At 36.2% G+C, this 12217-nt stretch overlaps 1 protein-coding gene across 2 annotated transcripts in view; it reads left to right on the forward strand.

Moving 5' to 3' along the window:
* Positions 1 to 12217, forward strand: part of SMC3 (structural maintenance of chromosomes 3) — a 38134-nt gene that overhangs the window by 18610 nt on the left and 7307 nt on the right. For both annotated transcript variants that reach the window (XM_061403433.1, XM_061403434.1), the window contains 7 exons: positions 743 to 956; positions 6277 to 6380; positions 6544 to 6643; positions 7264 to 7424; positions 7755 to 7896; positions 9763 to 9913; positions 11653 to 11805. In XM_061403433.1, the coding sequence (XP_061259417.1) occupies positions 743 to 956; positions 6277 to 6380; positions 6544 to 6643; positions 7264 to 7424; positions 7755 to 7896; positions 9763 to 9913; positions 11653 to 11805 (1025 nt within the window). The remainder of the gene's footprint in view (positions 1 to 742; positions 957 to 6276; positions 6381 to 6543; positions 6644 to 7263; positions 7425 to 7754; positions 7897 to 9762; positions 9914 to 11652; positions 11806 to 12217) is intronic.

Raw genomic sequence — 12217 nt, forward strand, 5'->3', positions numbered from 1 at the left:
TTTTAGCATCTAGACATTTTAGTTTCTGTCTGAAGATTGGACTTGCCATTGTTTGCTGACTTCACAGTCTAGTACATTATCATGTTTTTATGCCTCATATGTTCATTTTAATGAATTTCCTGTTTATATCCTTTGTCCATTTTTTTCCTGGTTTTTTTTTTTTTCTTACTGTTTGATAGTATTATTTGGGGGTTAATATTTGTCCTTATGTTCTATGTGTTTTCTCTTGCCTTTTAACTTTTATAATGTCTTTCATTGTAAGGTGTTGAAAATGTTTAAATAGTTAAATATAGTTGGAGCATTTTTGAAAATCCCTGAGGTAGGGTGCTAGATTTGTCTAGGTTTACTGACCTACCCAGCCCAGGAAGGACCTTAAATCCTTAGAGGATGGGCTGTTTTACCTGAATTTCACTGTGATTTTGAAGTTAAATTAATGTTATATAGAGCTAGTCCTAGAAGCACTATTAGATAACAGTTGCTTTTATACTTAATTCCTTTTTTTTTTTTTCCCCTTTTTCCCCATGTTGCTTGTGGGGTCTTAGTTCCCTGACTGTCAAACCTAGGCCCTCGGCAGTGAGAGCACAGAGTCCTAATCACTGGACCACCAGGGAATTCTCCTTTCCTTCTTGTATGGAATTACAAAAATGGTTATTGTCTCTCTGTACTCTTGAGGTATTGATTGCAATTAAACTTGGTTATTTCCTGTTCTCCTTTTCAATCCATTCTTTTCTGTCTTGTGTAGATTGGCCCAAGCTACCCAAGAGAGAACGGACCTTTATGCAAAGCAGGGTCGAGGAAGCCAGTTTACATCAAAAGAAGAAAGGGATAAGTGGATTAAAAAGGAACTCAAGTCTTTAGATCAAGCTATTAATGACAAGAAAAGACAGATTGCTGCTATACATAAGGATTTGGAGGACACTGAGGCAAATAAAGAGAAAAATCTGGAGCAGTATAATGTAAGAACTTTTATAGCTGCTTTGTGAAATCTTTGAGTGTGAACATGTGCAGGTTTATCTGTTTCTTTTAAGTTTTATTTGTAAATAATTATCATAAAATACACAAGACAGATACTTAATTAGATAAGACCAGGACAGTTTAATATTATACATATGGTAGTTCTTTTTTTAAAGATTTTTTGCCATGTCAGTGAGTGTCCATATAGATTAAATATATTTTTAAATATATTTTTTATGAGTCAGTAACATGCACTTGGACTGTACACTTAACTTTAAGTAATATACAAATCTAAAATGACTATAGTAATTTAAAAGTTTTCCATTTTTATGTAATAATGTAATATTCTATCAGTGTAATAACTTACTGCAGAATATATTTTGTTAACACATTGGTGATTTTATAACACTTTCTAAATGAATTAAACATTCACTCTGCATGTTTAGTTAGCATTTTCTTAAAAAGTGAAGTAGAAGATAAAACATTACTTTGAATAAGAAAGATTGTAAATTATTTAAAATTAGAAAGAGAGAAAAATGCTTTCTTAAGTGATACTTGTGGATATATATAGGTGATTGGAAGATGATCGAAGTGGTGAGAAGGGAGTGTGTAGGACAGGTGTAGGGTAAGAATATATATATTTATTTATTTATATATACACACACCTAGAAGGAACCTTTTTACCTTACAAGGTCTTCACCATTGGTATGGTCAGTTTATCAGAAAAGTCACTGAAACATAAAATCTTAAATATGTATACTTATATGCATTGAATGTATAATATTTACATGTATTTATATATAAATATTTAAAGATAAGTGTATGCTTATGTACCAGTCTTTATTTTTAGACATTTTTTAAAGTGCATCTTTGGGTTCACAGCAAAATTGAGAGGAAGGTATTGAGATTTCCCATATACTGCCTACCCCTGACAACTGAATAGCCTTCTTTATCAACATTCTTCACCAGAGTGTATACCAATCTTGATGTAGCACCCAAGGTATTTCTTATGAATATGAGTAGTGATTAGCATTCCAAGGGGACTTTCCTGTTATGAGCTGCACATGTAAATACAGTTCTCCTTAAAGTTGGATGAAAACAATTCAGGATTCAATATAAGATCATATATTGCATTTAGTTGTCATGTTTCTGTTATCTGCTTTAATCTGCATCCGCTCCTCAGTCTTTCCTTGACTTTGTGACTTGACATTTTGAATTACTGTTAGAAAATATGTGCATGTGTGCTCAGTCGTGTCCAACTCTGTGGCCCACCAGACTCCTCTGTTTATGGGATTTTTCAGGCAAGAATGCTGGAGTCAGTTGCCATTTCCCCCTCCCTAGGATCTTCCCCACCCAGGGATCGAACCGGTGTCTCCTGCCTTGATAGGCAGATTCTTTATCACTGAGCCACCATTTCAGTTCAGTTCAGTCACTCAGTCTTGTCTGACTCTTTGTGACCCCATGGAGTGCAGCACGCCAGCCCTCCCTGTCCGTTACCAACTCCTCAAACTCATGTCCATTGAGTCGGTGATGCCATCCAACCATCTCATCTTCTGTTGTCCCCTTCTCCTCCCACCTTCAGTCGTTCCCAGCATCAGGGTCTTTTCAAATGAGTCAGTTCTATGCATCAGGTGGCCAAAGTGTTGGAGTTTCAGCTTCAGCATCAGTGCTTCCAATGAATATTCAGGACTGATTTCCTTTAGGATGGACTGGTTGGATCTCCTAGCTGTTCAAGGGACTCTCAAGAGTCTTCTCCAACACCACAGTTCAAAAGGCTCAATTCTTTAGCCCTTAGCTTTCTTTATAGTCCAACTCTCACATCCATACATGACCACTGGAAAAACCATAGCTTTGACTAGATGGACCTTTGTTAGCAAGGTAATGTCTCTGCTTTTTAATATGCTATCTAGATTGGTCATAACTTTTCTTCCAAGGAGCAAGTATCTTAATTTCATGGCTGCAGTCACCATCTGCAGTGATTTTGGAGCCCCAAAAATAAAGTCAGCCACTGTTTCCCCATCTGTTTGCCATGAAGTGATGAGACCAGACGCCATGATCTTAGTCTTCTGAATGTTGAGTTTTAAGCCAACTTTTTCACTCTCCTCTTTATCACTTTCATCAAGAGGCTCTTTAGTTCCTCTTCGCTTTCTGTCATAAGGGTGGTGTCATCTGCATATCTGAGGTTATTGATATTTCTCCCAGCAATCTTGATTCCAGCTTGTGCTTCATCCAGTCCAGCATTTCTCATGATGTACTCTGCACATAAGTTAAATAAGCAGGATAACAATATACAGCCTTGACATACTCATTTCCCAATTTGGAACCAGTCTGTTCCATGTCCAGTTCTAACTGTTGTTTCTTGACCTGCATAGAGTTTTCTTAGGAGGCAGGTCAGGTGGTCTCGTATTCCCATCTCTCTTAAGAATTTTCCAGCTTGTTGTGATCCATACAGTCAAAGGCTTTGGCATAGTCAATAAAGCAGACATAGATGTTTTTCTGGAACTCTCTTGCTTTTTCAGTGATCCAGCGGATGTTGGCAATTTGATCTCTGGTTCCTCTGCCTTTTCTAAATCCAGCTTGAACATCTGGAAGTTCATCGTTCACATACTGTTGAAGCCTCGCTTGGAGAATCTTGAGCATTACTTTGCCAGCGTGTGAGATGAGTACAATTGTGTGGTAGTTTGAGCTTTCTTTGGCATTGCCTTTCTTTGGGATTGGAATGAAAACTGATGTTTTCCAGTCCTGTGGCCACTGCTGAGTTTTCCAAATTTGCTGGCATATCCAGTGCAGCACTTTCACAGCATCATCTTTTAGGATTTGAAATAGCTCAACTGGAATTCCATCACCTCCACTAGCTTTATTCATAGTGATGTTTCCTAAGGCCCACTTGGTTTGACTCCAGGATGTCTAGCTCTAGGTGAGTGATCACACCATCGTGATTATCTGGGTTATAAAGATCTTTATTGTATTGTTCTGTGTATTCTTGCCACCTCATCTTAATATCTTTTGCTTCTGTTAGGTCCATACTGTTTCTGTCCTTTATTGTGTCCACTTTGCATGAAGTGTTCCCTTGGTATCTCTAATTTTCTTGACGAGATCTCTAGTCTTTCCCATTCTATTATTTTCCTCTGTTTCTTTGCATTGATCACTGAGGAAGGCTTTCTTCTCTCTCCTTGCTATTCTTTGGAACTCTGCATTCAGATGCTTATGTCTTTTCCTTTTCTACTTTGCTTTCACTTCTTTTCTTTTCACAGCTATTTGTAAGGCCTCCTCAGACAGCCATTTTGCCTTTTTGCATTTCTTTTTCTTGGGGATGGTCTTGATCCCTGCCTCCTGTACAATGTCATGAACCTCCGTCCATAGTTCTTCAGGCACTCTGTCTATCAGATCTAGTCCCTTAAATCTATTTCTCACTTCTACTGTATAATTGTAAGGGATTTGATTTGGGTCAGACCTGAATGGTCTAGTGGTTTTCCCTACTTTCTTCAATTTAGTCTGAATTTGGCAATAAGGAGTTCATGATCTGGCCGCAGCTCCCAGTCTTGTTTTTGCTGACTGTATAGAGCTTCTCCATCTTTGGCTGCAAAGAATGTAATCTCATTTCTGTATTGACCATCTGGTGATGTCCATGTGTAGAGTCTTCTCTTGTATTGTTGGAAGAGGATGTTTGCTATGACCAGTGTGTTCTCTTGACAAAACTCTATTAGCCTCTGCCCTGCTTCATTGTGTACTCCAAGGCCAAATTTGCCTGTTACTCCAGGTATTTCTTGACTTCCTACTTTTGCATTCTAGTCCCCTGTAATGAAAAGGACATCTTTTTTGGGTGTTAGTTCTAGAACGTCTTGTAGGTCTTCATAGAAACTTTCAGCTTTTTCAGCATTAGTGGTCGGGGAATAGACTTGAATTATCGTGATACTGAATGGTTTGCCTTGGAAACGAACAGAGATCATTCTGTTGTTTTTGAGATTGCATCCAAGTACTGCTTTTCAGACTTTTTTGTTGACTATGATGGCTACTCCATTTCTACTGAGCTACCTGAGAAGCCCATTATAAAGTACATATTATCTATTACCATATGCACTTACATTTTATATATTAGAGGTTTTTGCCCATTTAGGGCTTCCCTGGTGGCTCAGAGGTTAAAACTTCTGCCTGCAATGCGGAAGACTTGGGTTTGATCCCTGGGTCGGGAAGATCCCCTGAAGATGGAAATGGCAACCCACTCCAGTATTCTGGCCTGGAGAATCCCATGGATGGAGGAGCCTGGTGGGCTACAGTCCACGAGATCGCAAAGAATCGGACACGACTGAGCGACTTCACTTTCACTTGCTCTTTTAATCCAATTTTCAGTGACTAGTCTTTGAGTATGTTCAAAACTAAATCAGTTTTTTAAAGGAACAACTTTTCCTTGTACTCATATCATCAGTTTATCTAATGTTTAATGTAATCAGTCACCTAAAAACAAAAACATACTAGGGAGCAAACAGAACTGATTCTGTAACCATAAACAGCTCAGCTGGTAGGACAAGTGACCAGGAGTAATAGACTACTGGCCAGTGTGCTTTGGACTTTGGTCAGGAATGGAAAACAGATTGATTGAGGTAGTCAGTTCTTTGGGAATTTGTTAGTATAGCTTTAGTTGAGATAGCTACATCCTGTCTTGAAATAAAAGGCATTTTTATCTTGAGTTCATGGAAATACCAACCTCAACAGATGCCCTTTTTGAAAAAGCTTGGTGCTAAAACAGGAGTTTGCAGTGAGAGATTTTATTCATTCTTTTTCAAGTTTGAAATTATTTTTCAATATTTCAGTTGCATTTAAGTGTATCAAAATGACCACTTGTGAGGGTGAACTCTCTTCTTTATATTGGATAGAGATGATTTTACAGTGTTAATTACATTGTGCAAAAGAGCCTTTTGCTTCTTAGTATGTTCCTAAATCTCTTGTATTCTAGTGTGTGTGTGTGTGTGTGTGTGTGTGTGTAGAGGGGTCCATGTGAAAAGTATGCACTGCAGTGTTTTGAGAATGTATTAATAAATTTTTTTCTTCTAAAATTCTAGAGTATATATTATAGAAGTAGTAAGGTCATTAATGAACAAATTAATTGTTTTGATACATGTATGTGCTTGTTAAACCATCACCACAATTAAGATAACAAGCCTATTGATCACCCCAAAATGTTTCCCATATCTCTTGGTAATTCCTCCCTCTCTCCTTTCCTGGCCTCTTCCATCCTCTGGTAACAACTGACCTGCTTTCTGTTACTAGGGATTAGTTTGTATGAAATTAGATTTTAAATTTGATGTATTTTTATTTCCATAGAAACTGGATCAGGATCTTAATGAAGTCAAAGCTCGGGTTGAAGAACTGGACAGAAAATACTATGAAGTAAAAAATAAGAAAGATGAATTACAAAGTGAAAGAAAGTTAGTATAGACTAAAGTATGCCTTAATATTTTTGAGTAATGGTAGTTACTGGCTGTTAAATGGTCTTTAAATTATAAATTAACTATCTTCCCTCAAAATTGTATACTGTTAGCATATTGTCTTAATTTTAAAATTGAAGACAGTCTCTTTTTTATTGATTAGTTACTTGTGGAGAGAAGAGAATGCAGAACAGCAGGCACTTGCTGCTAAAAGAGAAGATCTTGAAAAGAAACAGCAACTCCTTAGAGCTGCAACAGGAAAGGTGGGTAGGTTCTTTCATTACCTCAGTTTGCATTGAGTCAGTAACCACTGCATAAGAATTTATTAGCTTTCAAGAGAAGAATGCAAATTAACTTGTCTTATAAATATGAAATACTGGATATCATTTAAGCACCCATGCTATTAAAAATAGCACTTTTGAGTTCTAGATGAAGGGTCCATTTTTAATGCTAATGTCATGGGACAGAATCCATAATACAAGGTGTTGCACGTAGTTGGCATATTTAAAAGGAGTTGACCTGTTGTTGGAGAAGGTGTTTAATCTGTGGTATATTTTTTATTTTTTTTAATTTTTATTGGAAAATAGTTGGTTTACAGAGTTGTATTAGTTTCAGGTATTCAGCAAAGTGAATCAGTTATACATATAAGTATATCCACTCTTTTTTTAGATTCTTTTTTCAAATAGGGCATTACTGAGTATTGAGTAGAGTTCTTTGTGCTGTACAGTAGATTCTTACTGTTGTCTGTTTTATATGTAGTTGTGTATATGTCAATTCCAGTCTCCCAATTTGGTATATTTTTTTAATGTATAGAGTAATAGGGGCGTTTTATATCAGCATGAGTGCCATTAGCAATATTTTACACTTTTTTGTTTCTGAACAGGCCATTTTAAATGGAATAGATAGCATAAATAAAGTGCTAGACCACTTCCGTCGAAAAGGAATAAACCAGCATGTTCAAAATGGCTATCATGGTATTGTGATGAATAACTTTGAATGTGAGCCTGCTTTCTACACATGTGTGGAAGTCACTGCTGGAAACAGGTGAGATTTGTTTTTTTGCTTGATGTTTTGAGTTTTTAAAGAAAAGAGGGAATAAGAATAACCTAAGAAACAACCTTTTGTAGTTTAAATATATCCTCTTTTATTTAATATTCCAATCCTCTTTTATTTAATATTCCAATTAAAGACATTGATGCTAAGTGTTTGTTCCTAGTTGTAGAAACTAGAACTTCTCCTTTTTGTACTTTCTCTCCCTCCATTGGAATTTTCTGAGTAGCCCTCCCCATACAAATTGGATTGCATAGAAAAAAGTAACTTGTTTGCTTAAATGTTTAAAGCACTTTGGACCTATCTCATTCTCTTTACATGTAGGTTATTTTATCACATTGTTGATTCAGATGAAGTCAGCACGAAGATTTTGATGGAGTTTAATAAAATGAATCTTCCTGGAGAGGTTACTTTCCTGCCTCTTAACAAGTTAGATGTAAGGGATACTGCCTATCCTGAAACCAATGTGAGTTGATGTGTGTTAAAGTCTGTCTTTCAATAAGTTTTTTTCTTGGTTTAGCACTATACACTGGTTCACATGGTCTGTGAGGAAAACATTCCTTTCTTACCGTAGAGGATAGTTAATGCTGGATGAGGAAAGGAAGGAAGACAGAGGTCACAGCCATGACATAAACCATTGCAAAATGTGCAAAGTGTTAAAATACATCAGTACAGGGTATTCTGAGAGTGTAACTCAAGGAGACAAAATTAAGATTTAATAATTGGAGAAGAATTCCCTGCGGAAGTATCATTTAAAGTAAATAAGATTTCTGAATATTCTTTTTTTAAAACAGCTTATAAATTAGATTAAAAATGTCTAGCAAGATGATAGGCTCTGAAAGCATAATGTTGCTCTTGTTATTAGCTGGTATGCTTTTTAACAGATTAAAAATATTACCTAGACATCATCCTTGATAAAAATGTAATTGCTTTGAGGCATTTGGCTTCAGAATGTTGATGGTAGTAGCAGTTATTTCACTGTTTTTTAAGGTTAAAGCTAAAACCCAGGAGAATGAGCTACAGTTGAAGAGGAACAGTGAGAATCTTATGAGCTATTTAAGTAGTCTAGCCTTTTCTTTTAAATCTACAAACTATCTCTGAAGTTTGAGGAGGAGAAATTGAATCCTAAATGTGATACGTGAGTGAAGCAAATCACGAGAGAATGCATATAGTGTTGTTCCCTTTACAATACCTGAACAAAAGTAATCTTAGATGACAGAACTACAAGTGCAAGGAAGTGATTGCCACAAAATTATGAGTGGTCATCACCAGCAGGTAACCATTGGAGATAACCGCTATGATTAGAAGAGGGCTACACGCGTGACTTCTGGGTTTTATAGCAGTGTTTTGTTTCTTGTCCTACATGGTGGTTATATTGGTGTTTGCTTTGTAATTATTAATTTAAGCTTAACATATTTATTCAGAGAAAGCAATGGCACCCCACTCCAGTACTCTTGCCTGGAAAATCCCATGGACGGAGGAGTCTGATAGGCTGCAGTCCGTGGGGTCGCTAAGAGTTGGACACGACTGAGCGACTTCACTTTCACTTTTCACTTTCACACATTGGAGAAGGAAATGGCAACCCACTCCAGTGTTCTTGCCTGGAGAATCCCAGAGACGGGGAGCCTGGTGGGCTGCCGTCTCTGGGGTCACACAAAGTCGGACACGACTGAAGCAACTTAGCAGCAGCAACAACATATTTATTGCTTTTTTCTGTATGTAGGATGTATTTCCTAATGTAAAAATTTGATTCTGCCAGTTGAGAGAGAAAAAGGGAAAATAAATTTTATCTGAAAAAATATTTTTCTGAGTATCTAACTAAGGTTATATGTGTATTATTAGATGAAAATAAAATGAAAATATTTTGAGAATATACTATTAGTTTATATTTGTCCCTTCTGTGTGACAGATGCTACCCTAAATGTTTCACATTTATAACTCGCCTAATCGTAACAATTTTGTGAGGAAGGTACTGTTGTTACTGTAGTTCTATAGATGAGTATAGAAGTTAAGCAACTTGTCCAGAGCACATATCTGAGAAGCAGAACTGAGATTTGAACTTGAGCAGTCTGGCTCCAAAGCCACTGAGCTCTTTATCACCGTACTCTGAAAACCTCTATACTATTGAAAACCTGGATGACTTACATGAGTACAATTTCCAGGATATTTCAGTAGAATGATTTTTCTCACTTGTTCAGTATAAAAATAACAGTTTTGAAATGTAAAGGCATTTTGTTTATTTGTATTTCAGAAAAATGTAATTTACAATTCTGCTAACACATTTTAATTGTGTTGTGATTTCTTTGCTTGCTAACAACATACTCATTTTTAGGATGCTATTCCTATGATAAGTAAATTGAGGTACAATCCCAGATTTGACAAAGCTTTCAAACATGTATTTGGAAAAACACTTATTTGTCGTAGTATGGAAGTTTCAACCCAGTTGGCCCGTGCTTTCACTATGGACTGCATAACCTTGGAAGGTTCGTAATAGTAATTATTAGCTTTGAACAAATAAATTCCTTTAAAAGTATTTGAAAATTCATGTCCAGTTACTTCTCATTTTTAAATCCTGTTGGTTTATTCCAGTCAGAATTTAAACAAGGTCAACACTTTATGTTTAATTGATGTCTCATAAGTATAATCATTTAATGCATAGTAGAATTAATTTCTTACTTAACCTTTTGGCACCATGGACTTGGTTTGGTGAAGCCTCTGGCACCTTTCTCAAAAATTTTTTAAATGTATTAAACAAAATACTTTGGATCACCAAAGAAACCAGTTGGCATGGTTATCACAGTATTTCTAGAAATATGACATAGTAATTTATTCTTTAAGATATTAAAAACGAGATTTAGCAGTGGACCTCCTGAATTTTATTTTGAGTGAAGGTTAAGAACCTCTGGTATATAGGTTCACTTGTCCTCATTTTCTTTTTTTTTTTTCCCCTATATGTTTACAGGGGAGCATAAACAGTTTCAGTATAGCACAGTTCTCCAGTTTTCCTCCCACCCCCAGAAATTTACTTTTTCAAAGAAATTCTTGTGTTCTGTCTTCATTTTTTTTTCATTCTTTTTTCTATTCTGTTTGCAGCAGTGATTTCCAACATCCTGTCCTCCAGGTCACTTATCCATTCTTCTGCATCAGTTGTTCTGCTATTGATTCCTTCTAATGTATTGTTCATCTCGTTTGTTCTTTAGTTCTTCTAGGTCTCTGATAAACATGTCTGCATCTTTTCAATCTTTGTTCTGTTTCTGAGATTCTGGATCATCTTGACTATCATTCTGAGTTCTTCTGGAAGATTGCCTCTCTCCACTTCATTTGGTTGTTTTTCTGGGATTTGTCTTGCCCCTTCATCTGGGACAAAACCCTCTGCTTTTTTCACCCTGGTTAACTTTCTGTGATGTAGTTTTCGTTTTAGCCACTGTGGGACTGTGGTTCTTGCTTCTTCTGTCTGCCCTCTCAAAAATCTTTTGTGTTGTGGATTTGTCTTACTGCTTCCTCTTTATTAGGTTAGGTTAAGCATTCTTGGCATGGGTGATGTGTACTTCTTACTGCGTGTCCCACTGTTAGTGGTCAGCTTTGACCTCTAGCAGATCTTGGTTGTAAAGGTACCTTTTCCCCTTTGTAAGTAATAAATGATATGGACACATGAATATCAGGTTCCCCCAAAAGTTTTTTGCCAAGGGCTAAGCATCCTTTGGTGACCCTTGCCTGACTTGATTAATACATTGAGGATTTCAAAATGATCATTCTAAAATTCCGTGATTGCTCCTATATTTATTAGCTGTCACTTTTCTGTAAAGAAAAGCCCCCTCCTTTTTTCCTTTTTATGTATCGCTGTGATTCATGGATTTTTTTTTATTATTATTCAATGTGTTCCAAATTGCCATTATTATTTTTGATTTTCATATTTCCAGTTATGGCCATTGGGAATTTCAAGCTAGGTTCTGTGTCTTGTTGACATGTTCCCGTTAGTCTTTAACACTTCTTTCCTTTCTGACAAATGTTCAGGTTTACCTGGAAGGTATATTTTTTAAGTGCAAGTGTTCATATTGTAAAACAACATTTTTTCCGGGGTGGCTTAAACTCTTAACTTTTAAGTTCTTATTAAATAGGTAAAACCTTTAGATTAATCTAGGCGTTTGATTATGAATCAATTTATTGTTGAATAAAGATGTTGTTATACAGAATTACTAATTTTATTGTGTTTTATTAATAGGTGACCAAGTTAGTCATCGAGGTGCTTTGACTGGAGGCTATTATGATACAAGGAAGTCTAGACTTGAATTACAAAAAGATGTTAGAAAAGCGGAAGAAGAACTTGGTGAGCTTGAAGCAAAGCTCAATGAAAATCTGCGCAGAAATATTGAAAATATCTTTTTGTCTTGTGTTGCTATAGAGAAAGACCTGTGTTTTGGTTGGAATATACAATCTTTTGAGTGTTAGATGTATTTTCACATACACAGTGGGGGGAAGTATCCCATGTGTTTTATTTTGACTTTTACTTAAGGCTTGTGTAGTATGTCCGTTTAACTTCCGAAAACAGGGAGAAAACTAAAAACCATTGTAATATCCTTTGCTTAACTGTTACATAGTTAATGGCAATGAGTGTATTTCTGAGAGAAAAGAACCTGAGGAACACAGAAATTTAAGATTGTAAAGGGAGCTGAGGAGGATTTGTCAGACAATTATAGGAAGAAAACCAGGATAGGGTTTCACTGGAAGAAGAGTGGGCAGTATCAGGAATGCCACATATTACATAGAAGTTAAATATATAAGGATTG

Source organism: Bos javanicus, chromosome 26 (genome assembly GCF_032452875.1).
Source record: "Bos javanicus breed banteng chromosome 26, ARS-OSU_banteng_1.0, whole genome shotgun sequence".
Classification (NCBI taxonomy): domain Eukaryota; kingdom Metazoa; phylum Chordata; class Mammalia; order Artiodactyla; family Bovidae; genus Bos; species Bos javanicus.